Source organism: Oncorhynchus gorbuscha, linkage group LG09, assembly GCF_021184085.1.
Source record: "Oncorhynchus gorbuscha isolate QuinsamMale2020 ecotype Even-year linkage group LG09, OgorEven_v1.0, whole genome shotgun sequence".
NCBI classification, from domain to species: domain Eukaryota; kingdom Metazoa; phylum Chordata; class Actinopteri; order Salmoniformes; family Salmonidae; genus Oncorhynchus; species Oncorhynchus gorbuscha.
This window is the reverse complement of record NC_060181.1, coordinates 55,884,616-55,903,728: the sequence shown is the minus strand read 5'-3', so window position 1 is coordinate 55,903,728 and position 19,113 is coordinate 55,884,616. Positions and strand designations below refer to the sequence as shown.

At 41.4% G+C, this 19,113-nt stretch overlaps 1 protein-coding gene across 1 annotated transcript in view; it reads right to left on the bottom strand.

The window, feature by feature from the left end:
- The window catches only part of LOC124043784 (3-hydroxyisobutyryl-CoA hydrolase, mitochondrial-like), a 52,144-nt gene extending 33,877 nt beyond the window's left edge, over nt 1–18,267 (bottom strand). The window contains exons 1-6 of the mRNA XM_046362744.1: nt 18,124–18,267; nt 10,479–10,521; nt 10,080–10,211; nt 8,954–9,038; nt 8,726–8,806; nt 8,451–8,503 (exon numbers count right to left, since the gene is read on the bottom strand). Of these exons, the coding sequence (XP_046218700.1) occupies nt 8,451–8,503; nt 8,726–8,806; nt 8,954–9,038; nt 10,080–10,211; nt 10,479–10,521; nt 18,124–18,155 (426 nt within the window). The 5' untranslated portion in view covers nt 18,156–18,267. The remainder of the gene's footprint in view (nt 1–8,450; nt 8,504–8,725; nt 8,807–8,953; nt 9,039–10,079; nt 10,212–10,478; nt 10,522–18,123) is intronic.
- Nucleotides 18,268–19,113: the final 846 nt, after the last annotated feature.

The following is a 19,113-nucleotide window of genomic DNA, read 5'->3' as shown; positions in this document are numbered from 1 at the left end:
CCAGTATCTTCACAAGGTTCTTTGCTGTTGTTCTGAGATTGATTTGCACTTTTCACACCAAAGTACGTTCATCTCTAGGAGACAGAACGCGTCTCCTTCCTGAGCGGTATGACGTCTGCGTGGTCCCATGATGTTTATACTTGTGTACTATTGTTTGTACAGATGAATGTGGTACATTCAGGCATTTGGAAATTGCTCCCAAGAATGAACCAGACTTGTGGAGGTCTACAATCTTTTCCCCGAGGTCTTGGCTGATTGTCCCATGATGTCAAGCAAAGAGACACAGAGTTTGAAGGTAGGCCTTGAAATACAGGTACACCTCCAATTGACTCAAATGACATCAATTAGCCTAACAGAAGCTTCTAAAGCCATGACATCCGTTTCTGGAATCTTCCAAGCTGTTTAAAGGCACAGTCAACTTAGTGTATGACCCACTGGAATTGTGATACAGTTAATTATAAGTGAAATAATCTGTCTGTAAAGAATTGTTAGAAAAATGACTTGTGTCATGCACAAGGTAGATGTCCTAACCGACTTGCCAAAACTATAGATTGTTTAACAAGAATTTTGGGTAGTGGTTGAAAAACTTGTTTTAATGACTCCAACCTAAGTGTATGTGAACTTCCGACTTCAACTGTACATTTTTTGTTGCGTGCCCTAATGACTATGACCCAGTATTGGGAACTGTTATTCGACCTCACTAAGTGATTAATCGAATATCCGGATGCGAACCGTTCCAGAAAAAGCATCTGGAGGTTTGGGAAGAATGGCTGATTTGATAGACTACAACGTCTGGCAGCCATCAGCAGCCCCTCCACATCCGAATAAAAATTTGAATGAACAAATGTCGAGAGAACTGCTGAAAAACCATGCAGACTTAGTAAAGCAAGCAGTTCAAAGCCAAAAATATCACGCTTTATCGATCCAATACCGAGCGTCAGCTAAGATCAATTGTCACATGCAGTAGCGAATCAACCTGACACTACATCAGCACATTATCATCATCAACAGAAGATAATGCATGTTGCTGCAACATCAAAGGCTCAATCCCATTTAAATGTTTTGCTTTCTCTACTGTTTTGCCTATATGGCCTTTTCATTTGGGCAAAAGCCTGTCCTCCAGCCCCTCTCTCCTCTGTGACCCGGAAACAGATAGGTGGTTGAGGAGATGCAAATGGAAGCGTGTCCTCCTCTCCTTGACAGCCACCTTTGTTAAGGGCAGTAATGTGTATCCTACCGGAGTCCTTTGCCACACCCCCTTTGAATCAGATGTTGTTTTGTCGGAGAAGAAAACCATGCGCACGTTTAAAGAAAAATATGCTACTTATCATTTAATCTATAAAGTGTCTCGAACAACAAACTTAATTTTATTTCGGGATACGCCCCTGTAAATGTAATTTGCCTGATGACAAGCGAGTGGAGAAGGATAATCTAATTTCACATTCATTTCAAGCGCATTTGTCCGTCCACGTCACTCTCTGCCTCTTCTCGGTAACCTTTGAAAAGTAGGCGAGAGAGGACACAGGGGTTGAACAAATCCAAATGAGGAAAAAAACCTATGTAGATATTGCTGGGTGAACATTGCAGGCAAGCACATCAAACAAGGGGTAAAAGCAAGGGTTAAGGGCATGAAATGCAACCATAAGAATACACCTACAGAGTGATTCCTCACAAAACCAGGACAAAAGACGACCATGATTTTGGAGATGGATTGTTGACGTGTGTTTGACATTTGTATGTAAAAGCATCATTGAGAAATAATTGATCACAGTTGGCATTCAGTGCCTTCAGAAAGTATTAAAAGTATTCATACCCCTTCACTTATTCCCCCCAAAATTGTTACAGCCTGAATTTCACATCATATTTTTTTTTCTCACCCATGTATATACAATACCCCGTCATGACTGTGAAAACATGTTTTTAGAAGTTTTTGTAAGTTTATTAAATTACATTAGTATTCAAACCCACCAGTCAATACGATAGAGTCACCTTTGTCAGCTGAGTCTTTCTGGGTAAGTCTGTAAGAGCTTTGCACACCTGGATTGTACAATATTTGCACATGATTCTACTTTAAATTCTTCAAGCTCTGACAAAGTTGGTTGTTGATCATTGCTAGACAGCCATTTGCAAGCCTTGCTATAGATTTTCAAGCCGATTTAAGTCAAAACTATAACTAGGCCACTCAGGAACATTCAATGTTGTCTTGATAAACAACTTGAGTGTATATTTAGGCGTGTGTGTCGGGTTATTGTCCTACAGAAAGGTGAATAAATCTCAGTGTCTGGTGGAAAGCAGAACGAACCAGGTTTTCCTCTACGATTTTAACTGTGCTTAGCTCCATTCCGTTTATTTTCATCCTGAAAAACTTCCCAGGCCTTAACGATTGCAAGCATGCATATCCTTAACATGATGCAGCCACCAATATGCTTGAAAATATGCAGAGTGGTACTCTGTAATGTGTTGTATTGGATTTTCCCCAAACATAACCCTTTGTATTCAGGACAAAAAGTTAATAACTTTGACACATTTTTTGCAGTATTATTTTAGTGCCCTGTTGCAAACAGGATACATGTTTTGGAATACTTTTATTATGTACAGGTGCCCTTCTTTTCACTCTGTCAATTAGGTTACTATTGTGGAGTAGGCCTACAATGTTGTTTATCCATCCTCAGTTTTTTCCCCATCACAGCCGTTAAAATTACTTTCTGGTTTCATGGTGAAAACCCTGAGCGGTTTTCTTCCTCTTCAGCAACTGAGTTAGGAAGGACCCCTGTAAATTATTAGTGACTGGGTGTATTGATACACCACCCAAAGTGTACTTAATAACTTCAGCATGCTCAATGGGATCTTAATGTCTGCTTTTTTCGTCTACCAATAGGTTTCCTTCTTTGCTAGGCATTGGAAAACCTCCCTGGTCTTTGTGGTTGAATCCATGCTTGAAATTCACTGCTCAACTGAGGGACCTTTCATATAATTGTTTGTGTAATAATTGTTTGCTATAACAAAGGGGTTGAATACTTATTGACTCAAGACATTTCAGCTTTGCATTTTTTTTAATATTTGTAAACAATTCTAAAAACACAATTCCACTCACATTATGGGGTATTGTGTGTAGGCCAGTGACAAAACATCTCAATTTAACCCATTTTAAATTCAAGCTGTCAATTCGGTGTTACCCAGGCCTTCTTTAAAGGGTGCAATATTCAGAAATCACTCTGTCATTTCCCGGTTGCAAAAATTCAAATAGTTCGCCTAATTCCAGTTTATGTGACAAAACAAGCAAGTATAGTGTAGAGAATCATTGTACCATCTAAACCACTGTGAGAAATATTTTTAAAAAACGTATTTTCAGCTGGTGTACAAAACAAAGTAAAAGACGCAGAAACGAAACATAAGAACCGGAAGCATAGAAATAGCGCACATAGAACAGATGAGAAATCTATAAACCCATTTATCTATAAACCAGGCAAGTCCGTTAAGAAAACATTCTTATTTACAATGGCAGCCTACCCCAGCCAAACCCTATAAACCAGGACGATGTTGAGTACCACTCTGCATATTTAGTACCACTCTGCATATTTTCAAGCATATTGGTTGCTGCATCATGTTAAGGGTATGCACAACGCATCACCGGGGGCAAACTACCTGCCCTCTAGGACACCTACACCACCCGATGTCACAGGAAGGCCATAAAGATCATCAAGGCCAGCAACCACCCGAGCCACTGCCTGTTCATCCCACTATCATCCAGAAGGCGAGGTCAAAAGAGGTGAATCAAAGCTGGGACCGAGAGACTGAAAAACAGCTTCTATCTCAAGGCCATCAGACTGTTAAACAGCCACCACTAACATTGAGTGGCTGCTGCCAACATACACACTCAAATCCAGTTCACTTTAATAATGCAAATTAATGTAAAAAATGTATCACTAGCCACTTTAAACAATCACATTTAATATAATGTTTACATACCCTACATTACTCATCTCATATGTATATACTGTACTCGATACCATCTACTGCATCTTGCCTATGCCGTTCTGTACCATCACTCATTCATATATCTTTATGTACATATTCTTTATCCCTTTACACTTGTGTGTATAAGGTAGTATTTGTGGAATTGTTAGGTTAGATTACTCGTTGGTTATTACTGCATTGTCGGAACTAGAAGCACAAGCATTTCACTACACTCGCATTAACATCTGCTAACCATGTGTATGTGACAAATAACATTTGATTTGATGTTGAGCCAATTGTGCGCCGCCCTATGGGACTCCCAATCATGGCCGGTTGTGACACAGCCTGGAATCAAACCAGGGTCTGTAGTGACACCTATAGCACTGAGATGCAGTGCCATAATGTTTCATCTGTTAGTGCTACAAAGCAGACATTGGTGTCACATGAAGCTTTTCCGCTTGCTCTGTAAGATGAGTAGTGTTTTGATTCCATTCACTTGAAAACATTTTTATTTTTTACATTGATTCATAAATATTGAAAAAAATTACATTTTGGATTTGGCTAATGTTTCAATATATTGTTGAACAAAATACTGTAAGGGCATATCAAAGTTCTAGAGTGGGATTTCTGCTATTTTTACAGTTATGATCCAATTTGTAAGCATTGCCAACAGAGTGAATGTGAAAATGTATTCAAAAAATGGTCACCCTCTGCTGGTGATTTGCAGAATGTGCAATGATTCAAGTAAAAAAGGAGGGCTGCCTCCTATTCCAATCTTTATGTATACAATGGGCCATAACTTTAAAACTAGCACTCTGGAACTTTGATACGCCCGTAAAGTATTTATGTTCAATAATATATAGAATCATTTGTCAAAACAGTCTGTTTTTCCAATATTCATGTTTATATTTTTCTATATTCAAAAATTAACATAAAACAAAGGGAAAAAATACCACTCATATTGAAGAGCAAGCAGTAAAGCTTCAATACGACACCAATTTCTACATCGTAGCACTTACAGACTAAACATTATGGAGTCTTAAAGGAGGCCTGGGTAAGGCCAAAATGTCACAAATATACTGAATTTAATTATTTTTCAATTATGCTTTCAGATACAAATGTATGTCAACAATCCCACCTCCAAAAGGACCATTCAATGAATTGCATTTTGTGGAAAAGTGAGGAATCGCTCTACAATGAAAGACCGATACTGTCTTCCAAACGCAGGGATCGGGTGAAATTGTGAATATAACAATTCTAAAGTGTGTTTTGTGATAGGCAGGCAATGTTTAGTGAAAAGAGGTGTGAGGTGTGTGGATGGAGTGTCACCGGTTAACAGTGCTAATAAATTGTGTCAGTATAGCCTAGCCCAGTGGCTCTGTTGTGTTTGATTAGGCCAACAGGTAGTCCTTGTTTAGACCGGGATGTGGGAACACCCTTAAAAATCTGAAGGGGCAATAAATCAAGCCCTCATTCAGGACAGATGGTTCTGATCGGACAGGGCTTAAAACTTCCATTAAACTACTGCTTTCCACCATCCAACCACTGAATTTATGCCTTTTCCCAGTCGTCTATCGCTAGACATCCATACCTTCACCCCCATGGAAATATGCAGTGAACAAAAGTGAAGCACTAAAGTATAAACAATAGTGATAAAGATGTTGATGGCAAAACAGACTTTAGAGGACTTCTCAATCCACAGAAGATTCCAAGGAGCGCCCCTTACTGGTGAGTAAGTCATAGACTGTTCTCTCTGCTACCGCACGGCAAGCGGTACCGGGGCGCCATGTCTAGGACCAAAAGGCTCCTCAACAGCTTCTACCCCTAAGTCATAAGACTGCTGAACAATTCATCAAAATGGCCACCGGATTATTTACATTGACCCCCCCCCCTCCATTTATTTTATACACTGCTGCTACCCGCTGTTTATCTATGCATAGTCACTTCACCACTACCTACATGTACAAATGACCTTGACTAACCTTATCCACGACATTGACTCGGTACTGGTAACCCCTGTATATAGCATCGTTATTGTCATTTTATTGTGTTACTTTTTATAATTTTTTACTTTAGCGTATTTGGTAAATATTTTCTAAACTCTTTCTTGAACTGCACTGTTGGTAAGTAAGCATTTCACGGGAAGGTCTACACATGTTGTATTAAGCGCATGTGATAAATAGTTTGATTTGTTTTAAGTCTGACCCTGCACAGGGAGAGTTATCTGAATGTAGCCTGCCTGAGTACAAAACCCTTACATATTCCACATGAACATTGACATATCTGTGTGTGTGTGTGTGTGTGTGTGTGTGTGTGTGTGTGTGTGTGTGTGTGTGTGTGTGTGTGTGTGTGTGTGTGTGTGTGTGTGTGTGTGTGTGTGTGTGTGTGTGTGTGTGTGTGTGTGTGTGTGTGAGATTTCTCACAGCTTTCTGTGACTCCACCCTGCCAGAGGGATACCGAGAACAAACACACGACACCATTGAACCCGATAGACACACGCATCTCATCTGTGCTCAGAGACCTTGGTGGGCAGCCGTGAAACATAGAGGACACAGAGGATGGGCAGGGACCAGGGAGGAAGAGGAGGCGACACACAGCTGACAGTCTGACAGCTGGGTGGGACTATTGTCAGTGTCTCATCCATCATACATCACTTCTAGTGACAGGCTGGGCAAAATAATGCACTACTACTGTAGAATTACAGACATGACTTCACAAGGATCTGTGTGGATCGAAATGTGTTGTTACAACAAGTACGTATAAGTGAGACATTCTATAGTCCTATATTCAAAAGCTATCTCCTCATATAAAAAAAGATGGGGTGGCTTGTACTCTAATATCAGAAATACCGATAATGGTATGCTTTCATGGCTGTATTGACTGCCTTCGGCATCAGCTCAGGGTATGATTACCATCTGTGTAATTCTAGCTAGTGCCTCTCCTCCTCTAGCAAACAGCAGGACAACAAGGTATTCATTCCCATTCCAAGCGAGTCTAACAGGAGGATGAAAGAAAAAAACAAGTGGCAGCAACATGTTCTGGTCTACGCCACTTCTCATCCTAACCAATGAGAGCCCAGCTAGGAATCAATTCACAATAAAAGGAGCTGGTCAGGACTACAGGATGTAAAGCATATGACTGACACCTGCAGGGTGGTCGGGGAATTACCACTCACAATGAAAGATTAATCTTCAGGCATAGGCCCCTTTTCAGTACAGACACACTGACCTCAGGCACTGATGCTCTCAATTTTTTTAAAGACCCTCATCGCTATATGTGCCCATTCAACATAGCCTAGATTTACGTAGGTATTACTTCTCATACGCTTACGATTATTGCTTGAACAGTCGCTAAGATTATGTTTGGTTGACATCATTGCAAAATACCTATTTTGGATGCAGCAGTTGTTAGCTAGAATGCTAACGCTCATTGACCTAGGCTGTAGCAAAGCTAGCCAAAGAGCCATTTTACTGGTTGAAGTGCAAGTATAATGCAGTTCATTTGCGATGATGACACAAAGCTTATATTAAGGTCAACATTCATACGGGCCTTAAAATTCAATTATAATCCCAAAGTAGTGTGAAAATGCACTCTTAGGCTACATGTAAAGAGAGGCTTTTTTGTTTCCGGTCTATGAGAACTCCCCCATGTTCTGCAACCAATATGGCTCACGTCGCCCTGGTGCAGCAATGTTTGCAAACACACAAGGGTGATGTAAATTTACAGGGACAAATTATGCTCTAGAGCAACTAGCGCCCGTGGGTGACTTCATTTGGCCTCCCAAGTTTCCTGAGCAAAAAAAAATGCATACAAATAATATCTATTCGTTTGGGGGGGAAATAAAATAAGTGTAAAGACACCAGAAAACCAGATCAAAGTGATAATCATTTTGAAAATCGGTTCAAAATTATTCCCACGCATAATATAGAGACATATGTCTAACGGTAGTTTAATGCACGCACAGTACAAGTGTTTTCCAGCAAAGGAAAAATCTGTCCTTGTTTGTGGTACATTGTCATTTCAAATAAACCCGAAACTGGGTTACTGGCGATGGCTCAAAGGCTTAGCATTCTCACTTTATTTCTGCATACAAAAAGGGACACGATATTCACGAAATGACAGCATATTCAAATGCCAATTCTAGTGTGGGAACCAACCGGTTACCTATTTGCCATTTTGTTGGGTTTTGCCAAACCGCGTTTGGGTTGAGAGGCCCTCCCCTCCTACCCCTATGTTTTTATTTTGTTCCATCATTTTTTCCCCTCCAAGAGAGATTACAGAGACAAGCTGCCGTGACAGAATGACCATCAGGACCACACAACATCCCTGCCCCTCTGATCCCAGGAAATCATGTTAATCGTGCCCTCTCATGTCGCCATCTTGTGGTGAAAACGTGCACCACAGCAATAACATGCAATGTCATCTATCTGTATGCTTGGTGATCTGGGCCAAAAATTGTAACCAAAATTGTTTTGTTTTTTAAAGATACTCACCCCTCCCATTGTTATCCCATCAATAAGGGCCACATATGGCTTCTGGTATGTTCCTTAAAAGATGAAATAAAATATAAGTCAAAACAGAACAGATAGCCAAAAGGAGAGAAACTGGTGCTCCCAAAATACTAAACATAACTGGTCTCATCAGAGAATGGTCTGTCCTTGTAGATTCATAATGAAAACCAACGTTTTGTAATACACAGACATATTGTTTGTTCTAAAATGTTTCCCCTCTACCAGAATCATGGAAGAGGCGAGATTGGGACACGTACCAATAGTATTGTTCAGGATGTATTCTTCACGGAAGAAGTTCTTAGCAAGAGCATCTCCTATCTTTCCTGCTTCAGTCACAGCTAGGAAGAAATGTGATTACAAAATGCACTCAGTAAAGCACAGAGATAAGACACCTTTGAAAAGGAAGATGACGACATATTCAGTACATATCAAGATACTGTGCGAGTACGTGTGTGTGCGTGTACTCTCGACAGTCTGCTATTTACCTCTGATGTCTCCACCAGCACAGAAGGCTTTCCCACCGGCTCCTTTGACAACAACAATATCAGTCTCCTTGTCCGTCTCCCATTTCTACAATGGAACGTGCAGCAGATTCAAAATAGCTTGAGTACATTATGTGGATCAAGTCAATTCTGACTGCTATCCAAGTTTACACGTGGTACATTACGAGGTGTTACATTGCCCATTGCAATGCCCATGTAACCCGGATCGCATTCAAGCTATGTATTTGTGTTTAGACATTGAAGCATTTCCAAGTTCCACTTTCCATTGCCATTAGCCCTTTTACACTCATACCCGTATACGGGTTAGAATTGGCAGATTTGGGTAATGAAAAACACCTAAATTCATTTGGAACGTAGCGGCGGTACAGTAACATGCTATACATGACGTCAGAGCTCCGGGTTTTGACTGACAGCCGATCTGAATGTGAGCCCCCATTCCTTCCGGTAAATTGGGCAACTTTTGCAATTTTTTTGTTTCCTAAGTGAGGAAAACGCCGTAAATTCAGATGACTATTTATTTTCAAAGATGAAACATTGAGGATTATAATAAATACCATTGCACCTACCCCACATTTGTCAGGAATAGTCTTATCGTGTTACTGAATGTATCCAGAGTGTTTTCATATTTCCTTATCAACAAACGCAGCAAAAAGTACAGTAAATGTAAAATGTACCTAAAATCAACAGTGTAATGTTTGGATTCAGTCTTGTGAACTGTTGTGTACTCACCGTTGGCCTAATAATTTTCACATTATCTCCAAACTGTTCCCTTTCAATTGCTACCATGGTTATGCATATGATTCTCATATTTCTTCTGTAAGAAACTCTTCAATGTATCCTTATCCATATAGGCCAATTCCCACGAGTGTAAAGGGTTAAAAACAGGTTTTGAAACATTTGAATTTGCTGAATGCAACCTTAAACGCTCCCGTTTACCTTCTGTGGTTAGAGGCCTTAACAGTAAGCCACATTTAACAATTTGCCACATTTAATGAACTACTCCTACAGATCGCTGCCGTTGTTTGCAGCAGGACTGATATGATTGCCTGTCCTTGCCCGCTGTCCGAGTGACAGGTAGCCTAGTCAGTGTTAACCAACTATCGTTCACCTTGAGCTGGGGGTACATGAGTCGTATCATGTTCATGTTGAGGGCGTTCAGGGCTTTGGGGCGGTTCAGGGTGATCACCCCAGCATTCCCCACTTTCTCCACCAGTACCTCAGCTCCCGCCTGGCTCGTCATCTGCCACCAAACACACACACAGAAAAAAGGCAATGCAACACAAGCAAACACATTTAGGTATAGCAGTAGGACGAGCATGACAGGTTTGACTTAAACTCCTGACCCAAAGGAAGAGGATTTCTATTCTATACAATAAAGTGGTGCTGTTACCTACCGTAGCTATAGCTTAACGTGTGCGTCCATCTCTCTCCCCTTCACTTCTGTGGAGGGAGTATTACCACACATATAGCTAGCTAACTGTCTTACAGAATAATTTTAAGTGCTTACCATTTGCCCTCGAATTCTTTGCAATCTGCAGAGGGACCTAAATCTAAAGACAATACAGGAAAGATGTGAAAATGATGACAGAGATTAAACGTGATTAAACCCTATGAACACTAAACTTGGACATACTGACCTCTTATTAGGCTGGGCGAACCTGATTTGGTGATTTCTGGTATATCGTCAAAATAAATCAATTGCAACACGTTTTTTGGAGTTTTTTACCTGATTAAGTACAATACCATTGGAAATGTATGTTGAAGATAGAAGCCATCATTACTTGTATTTTTTTTAAAGCATCTTATAAAACTATACAAGCACCAAAAGCCATATTGTTTTGACAAGTGGCAATAAACCACAAATTGATTAGGTGGAAATCTGGTTGTACACGCTGTTGAAACTAACACAACAACAAACAAAACATGGAAACAGGAGATTTTTTTTCTCTTCTCACAGGATAGAGGACAACCGGCAGGAGACAGTCAGCTATATTTCAGAGTGTTAGATTTTGATACAGGGGTCGCCAAAAAAGAAAGGGAAACGCAGCGCTGTTTTGTCAATTACTCATATCAATTTCACATTGAAATCAATAGAGAGAGAGAAGGAGGAAAATCAGGATGGACATTCTGTTAAAACTAGCACAGCTCAAAACCCACACGGAATCTGGGAATTTTATATCACTGGTTGTGGACAACTTGTAGAAGACAACCAGCCACACTTTGAAGTGTTGCATTTTGATTGAGGTGGGTCGCCAACGCAGTAAGATTAACGCAACACTTGTGTGTTAATCACTCATATCATTACTCTCCAGATGAAATCTCGCGTCTTGTGACGGCCGGCCGCCCAACAACCTGCCCGCTTGACCCTATCCCCTCCTCTCTTCTCCAGACCATTTCCGGAGACCTTCTCCCTTACCTCACCTCGCTCATCAACTTATCCCTGACCGCTGGCTACGTCCCTTCCGTCTTCAAGAGAGCGAGAGTTGCACCCCTTCTGAAAAAACCTACACTCGATCCCTCCGATGTCAACAACTACAGACCAGTATCCCTTCTTTCTTTTCTCTCCAAAACTCTTGAACGTGCCGTCCTTGGTCAGCTCTCCCGCTATCTCTCTCAGAATGACCTTCTTGATCCAAATCAGTCAGGTTTCAAGACTAGTCATTCAACTGAGACTGCTCTTCTCTGTATCACGGAGGCGCTCCGCACCGCTAAAGCTAACTCTCTCTCCTCTGCTCTCATCCTTCTAGACCTATCGGCTGCCTTCGATACTGTGAACCATCAGATCCTCCTCTCCACCCTCTCCGAGTTGGGCATCTCCGGCGTGGCCCACGCTTGGATTGCATCCTACCTGACAGGTCGCTCCTACCAGGTGGCGTGGCGAGAATCTGTCTCCTCACCATGCGCTCTCACCACTGGTGTCCCCCAGGGCTCTGTTCTAGGCCCTCTCCTATTCTCGCTATACACCAAGTCACTTGGCTCTGTCATAACCTCACATGGTCTCTCCTATCATTGCTATGCAGACGACACACAATTAATCTTCTCCTTTCCCCCTTCTGATGACCAGGTGGCGAATCGCATCTCTGCATGTCTGGCAGACATATCAGTGTGGATGACGGATCACCACCTCAAGCTGAACTTCGGCAAGACGGAGCTGCTCTTCCTCCCGGGGAAGGACTGCCCGTTCCATGATCTCGCCATCACGGTTGACAACTCCATTGTGTCCTCCTCCCAGAGCGCTAAGAACCTTGGCGTGATCCTGGACAACACCCTGTCGTTCTCAACTAACATCAAGGCGGTGGCCCGTTCCTGTAGGTTCATGCTCTACAACATCCGCAGAGTACGACCCTGCCTCACACAGGAAGCGGCACAGGTCCTAATCCAGGCACTTGTCATCTCCCGTCTGGATTACTGCAACTCGCTGTTGGCTGGGCTCCTGCCTGTGCCATTAAACCCCTACAACTCATCCAGAACGCCGCAGCCCGTCTGGTGTTCAACCTTCCCAAGTTCTCTCACGTCACCCCGCTCCTCCGCTCTCTCCACTGGCTTCCAGTTGAAGCTCGCATCCGCTACAAGACCATGGTGCTTGCCTACGGAGCTGTGAGGGGAACGGCACCTCAGTACCTCCAGGCTCTGATCAGGCCCTACACCCAAATAAGGGCATTGCGTTCATCCACCTCTGGCCTGCTCGCCTCCCTACCACTGAGGAAGTACAGTTCCCGCTCAGCCCAGTCAAAACTGTTCGCTGCTCTGGCTCCCCAATGGTGGAACAAACTCCCTCACGACGCCAGGACAGCGGAGTCAATCACCACCTTCCGGAGACACCTGAAACCCCACCTCTTTAAGGAATACCTAGGATAGGATAAAGTAATCCTTCTCACCCCCCCCTCCCCCACCTTAAAATATGTAGATGCACTATTGTAAAGTGGCTGTTCCACTGGATGTCATAAGGTGAATGCACCAATTTGTAAGTCGCTCTGGATAAGAGCGTCTGCTAAATGACTTAAATGTAATGTAAATGTAAATTACATATTGAAATCAATAGAACGAGGGCAACATTTTTTGGTTGTATGTTCTGTTTAAACGTACATTATACAAAGGTCACATGGAAATGTGGAATAACATATATATATGTAACCCTTCCAATGAGCTTATCATATAAACTACAATGCGAAAAGTACGGTTTACTTCACTTTTAATCGTGTCAGCACAGGTAACAGTCATTTAGTCTTTCTTTAGTTTTTATTCTTACTCTTCCCAATTCACTTAAACTATATTACTTTACTTCCCATGGGCTTCACCAGAGTACCCCCTAGTGGCTGGAATACAACTGCATTAAGCCCCTTGCATATACATTGGGTTTATCTAACAGGTTGGTTAGATAAACATTTGTTGAAGGCTGCTATCTATATTTTGGAATGGCGGATGTTGATTTCGGGAGTCTGCCAAAGGGAACAAACCACTTTTTCAAACGAATCACGACCCACCTTAGAATATCAACAGTGACAACAGTCGGCTGCTATTTTAATGACAGTTTGACTGTCTGATCCGTGTATAAATATGTGGCCAGCGACATTTACCACCCCGAATTATTTGTGCCATTTGAGAAATACATTTTTTATAGAGTTCTAAGTCCTGCGACCCCCCATCACTATTTTAAGCATTGAGATTTAAAAAAATGCTCTTATGCACAATTTAACCAGGTGCTCTAGAAAGAGCTCCCATAGTGACTGTGCAGCAGCCAATTCATTCGACCTCCCTACTGTTATATTGGCTCACAATGTTAGAGGACAACCGGCAGAAGACAAGGCATTGATTTATTTAAAAAGCTTTTTTATTCTACCTTGCATTATAATAAGGACTAGCTAGAAAGTAGTCTCTTTGGAGAAACACAATTTGCAATTGTAAGACTAAAGCCTTGTTCACACTGCAGGGCTTAATGCTCAAATCAGTTTGGTTTGCTAGCTAGGAAACCAGCACACACTAACCTTCACACTGTGTACCGGTGTCCACTAGCCTATCTAGCTACCAGCCTCTTTCTTCTTCGGTGGTGGGCAGGGCTTGACATTAACTTTTTTAGCCACTTGTCCTTTGGACAAATGTTTTACTTGTCCAAATGCTGAAGTCAATTGTCCCAACAAAAAAAGGTATGTAACACCATCAGCCAAAAGGGTGACTGAAAATTAGTGAAGTATATATAGTAGGGATTAAAAATAACTTTTTATTTTTTATTTTATTTAACTAGGAAAGTCAGCTAAGAAAAATTCTGCAGACCCATAGTCCACTTGTCCCACAGAGGGCTGAGTATTTGCAGGTTTTTGCCCCTCCCTTGTACTTGAAAGGTCACTAATTAGTGAGGAACTCCCCTCACCTGGTTGTCTAGATCTTAATTGAAAGGGAAACAGAAAACCCAGCAGACACTAGACCCTCTATGGAATGAGTTTGACAACCCAGCCATAGACGATGTCATCGCCCCTAGCAGCCATCCAAAATAAAGGGGCAGATTATTTTTCTTTTTTTTCACACTACAGACGGCAATATCGGTCACTAATAAAGGACTAGTAAAGCCCCAATGCAGTACTTGTGAGAATTTCTTTTAAAAAATACTTATTTATTAATCATAACATTTTTTTTTTTAAATCTGATTTTTCAGAGGGTGCTGCAGCACCCCTATTTTTCTCAGCTATGCCAATCTGGCTACCCATGTGTGCAGAAGCACGCAGATGGAGCCAGTGACATAGTCAAAAGAGCCTCGCTGACTGTGCATCTTGTCATGGGTTGTAAATCATCATGGGTTGCAGAGCAACTCTGCTGTTCTCAGAACTGGATAATTATAAACTGATTCACATTTTCCCCTCATCCTCCGCTCATATTAGGCCTAGGTTACTATATGCGTTGTAGGTAGGTTGCACATTGCTAAAATAATATGGAAATAGGCCTAGCCCAACTATGCATTTCTTTCATAAGCATTCCTCAGCTGTAGCCTAAGTTCTTTTGACTCCTCATTTGATTTTTCCATATTGGCATTGTTTGCTCAATTTCACTTCTTGAGGCCTAAAATATTTGTAATTCTAAATATGTGAATGAGAATAGCATATACTCCGACTAATTATTCCCATTTAAAAGCTTCAACTTTAGGCCATTAAACACTGTTAGTATAGTTTGGTAATTCCTCTTCATAACTTTATTTTCTCTTAATGCTTTAATGATATTTCAGTTAGTAGGATTAGGCTTTTGGTCATTTGGTTTGCAATAACAAGGAAGGATTTATATTCTGGCCACGCATGCATAATTTCTGTCTTAAGGTTTTTTTTTTGCTATTGCTTCTTTTGTCTCTCGTTATTACCTTAGGCCACCCATTTGTTGGAGTTATTTAAAAAAGCACTTAAAACTTTGAGATAGAACTAGGACTCCGTTTGATTCATTCATTGTTTGATCATGAAACAGCATGGCAGGAGAAATCTAAGCATGCAATTAAACCGAAAGAGTTTAATAGGCCAAGTCATATTCATTTCAAATTGAGAGAAAATAGAACATTTGGTCTTTTACAAAAATCAGACACCCGAGTGTCTGCTATAAAAATAGACTTTGGCTATTGGCCCAGATCATCCAACATTCGAGAGGGAGAAGAAAAAACAAAACAATTCTGACCGGATATTTTGCGCTGCTTTGGTGGGACTCTGCCTTTGTTCTCCTGCTTTGTGTAAATATAAAATCATTATTGAAACAGGTTATAGCAAATAGGAGTATGGGCAATTTACTCAGTATATCAACCATACACTGGCCTGCGGCAGCACAGCTGCCTGAGCAGAGTAATTGTTTGATATTGTGATTTATTTATTTGATTTGATATTGTGATTTATTTTTTCCTTGCTCCGGACCGGCCTTAATGTCGAGCCCTGGTTGGCATCCAAAGTAGATGCATTTCCGCCACCGACTGTGCTGGAGTATGAGCCAGAGAGCGATAGCAGCCTCAATGGTGTGGGCGCAGCATAGCAGGTGTGGCATGTAGTAACCACAGTCAGCAGATACACATTATTGGTCCAAACAGCAAGTTGCTTTTGACCAAATAGGATGTGCGTGTGTGTTCAGACAGCAGCCATTTGCTGGCATGTCTACGCTAGTTGTCATAGTAACAACGGGTGTGCGTACAGTGGTGTAGGCTGATTGGTGGTGGTGCTCGTGCTTCCTATCACTCACGAGTTACGTAGCAAGCCAAGGTGACAACAATGCCTGCCATGAACGTTTCCCAGTTGCTTTGAATGTTAAAAATCATAGTGTAAGACCACTTTTAAACGCCTCAAAGGATACGATTATTGAACTTACAAAACAAGTCATTTTTTTGGCTAGCCACAGCAGTCAATTAGCTAGCGAGGTAGCAGTTTAGCTTTTTAGCCCATTCATGTGTCTGTAAACAATTAAGCTAGTTAGCTACCATATGTTTTTTTTTCCCCATAACTGTCAGAGTAGCTAGCAAGTAAGATATGCCAAATAACAGCCTAAAAACCACTTGTGGGCAAAATAAAGTCTGATTTTCGCATGGCCAGGAATCAGATTTGCATCGGATTTCAAACCTATGCAGGTGGTTTGAAATGTGGCTTGAAATATGATTCCATGTGCTTTTTGGCTGTTAACACAGGAAAAATACCAGATTCATATTAGATAAGCAAAATAAAATTGAGTCACTTCAACGTGAACAAGGTTTAATGGGTTGATGAATGCAATGTCAAGATATTAGCTACTGTAATCATGCATGGAGAGTTGAAGCACCATTGGGCAGCAACACAACACAGTCTACTCAGACAAACTATTATATTTTTTAAAGTATCCCTTTTTCTCCCCAATTTCATGGTATCCAATTGGTATTACAATCTTGTCTCATCGCTGCAACTCCCTTACAGACTCAGGAGAGGCGAAGGTCGAGAGCCGTGCGTCCTCCGAAACACAACCAAACCGCAGTGCTTCTTGACACAATGCCCACTTAACTCAGTAGCCAGCCGCTCCAATGGGTCGGAGGAAACACTGTACACCTGGCGACCGTGTCAGCTTGCACTGCGCCTGGCCCGTCACAGGAGTCGCTAGTGTGCAATGGGACAAGGACATCCCTGTCAGCCAAACCCTCCCCTAACCCGGACGACGCCCCATGGGTCTCCCAATTGTGCGACCGGGAGACCCATTGGGTCTCCCGGTCGCGGCCGGCTGAAGACAGAATCTCTAGTGACTGCCTTCGACCACTGCGTCACTCGGGAGGCTAGACAAACTATTCTGACAGTGGATTTGTGGGCCTGGGAGAAGAACCTACTGTTATGCTTGTTTACACGGAGCTGCACTGGGGTCGGAACGCAATCATGGTTACATTTCATGCCGGTATCTAAAACCCTGGATTGCGGATGCTATGTATTGGGCTTTAAAGCCACCAGTTGACCATATTGGCACTACCAAATAGAACCAGTCCTCCATTACAATGAATGGAATTCTATTGCATTTCAATGAAAAGTTTCAGGCACAAAATTACATGTATTTAAGTATTTTTTGTTGCAGTGGGGCCATAACATTTGTACTTTAAAACATAGATACTTGAAGGATTTTTTCCCCCACCGTTATTTAACCAGGTAGGATAGTTGAGAACAAGTTCTCATTTGCAACTGTGACCTGGCCAAGATAAAGCATAGCAGTTCGACACATACAACAACACAGAGTTACACATGAAATGAACAAAACATACAGTAGAAAAAAAGAAAAGTCTATATACAGTGAGTGCAAATGTTATATATTTTTTTAATGTTAGGCTTACATAATACATTGTAAAATTATGCATTAAGGTATATAATAGAATATAAATGCATTTCTATAGCTTCCAAAAATATTTTTTACAATTGAGGAGTACCAAGATGGCTGTGTGGTAGCTTCAATACAAAGCCCCCTGTCAGTCATCCAGGGTTTATACACATACTCGTTACATGGTGTCTAAGTGTAACCATGATTGCGTTCAGACCCCAGTGCAGCTCAGTGTTAACAAGCGTAACGGTATTGTCAGTATCTTCTGAAACACCCCCACATAAAGCTAGCCAGCTAACGTTAAACTCTAGCTACATGCACGGCGTCCTCGTCGACTAAACATACATTTAAATCAACGTTTGCAGACGTATGCCTACCTGTGCGTAGAATTCAAAATAGTTATTGACATTGTGTAGTTTTTCCTTCTCCAATTAGCTTGAAAAGCACACAGCCTGCTTCAAGAAATGGTTCAAGTTTACGAACAGTTCTTCCTGGGTAGCAGACAACAGACTATTCCTGATTGGTTACCTTCGTAAGCGTCATTGGGGGCGTATGCACCATCAAATTCATGTTCGTTGCATTTAAAAGTGGAAATTCACTACACTGCCATCTACTGGGACAATATGTTCATACACGCACCAATTTGGATTTTAGGTCACCACAAATCACTGTTGAGGCAAGCTTGACTTTATGAGGAAACTAGGCAGGGTTCAAATTATAGACCGGCTGGGAACAACAAATACTCATAAACAAATTAGCATTCCCCCAGGCCCACAATAACTGGAATATCAAAAACATAATTGGACATCTATTTTAATAATTTCAGCATACAACAAGAAATTAGATGCTCTCCTCTGGGAATCATTTAATTATTCTACATAAAACAAACCAGATACAATATTTTAATCAGACAATATTCACTATTCGCTGACATTACTATGATAGAAAAAAAATCATATGAGCAAGGACGTACATGGTTTTGTAGAGCACATACAATGCATTCGGAAAGTACTCAGACCCCTTGACTTTTTCCACATTTTGTTACGTTTTGTTATTCAAAAATTGATTTAAAAAATCCTAAGCAATCTCCATCGATCATCCTTGAGAAGTTTCTACAACTTGATTGGAGTCCACCTGTGGTCAATTCAATTGATTGGACATGATTTGAAAAGGCACACACCTGTTTATATAAGGTCCCAGAGTTGACAGTGCATGTCAGAGCAAAAACCAAGCAGTGAGGTCAAAGGGATTGTCCGTAGAGCTCTCTGCAGCATTGAAGGTCCCCAACAACACAGTGGCCGCCGTCATTCTTAAATGGAAGAAGTTTGGAACCACCAAGACTCTTCCTAGAGCTGGTCATCCTGCCA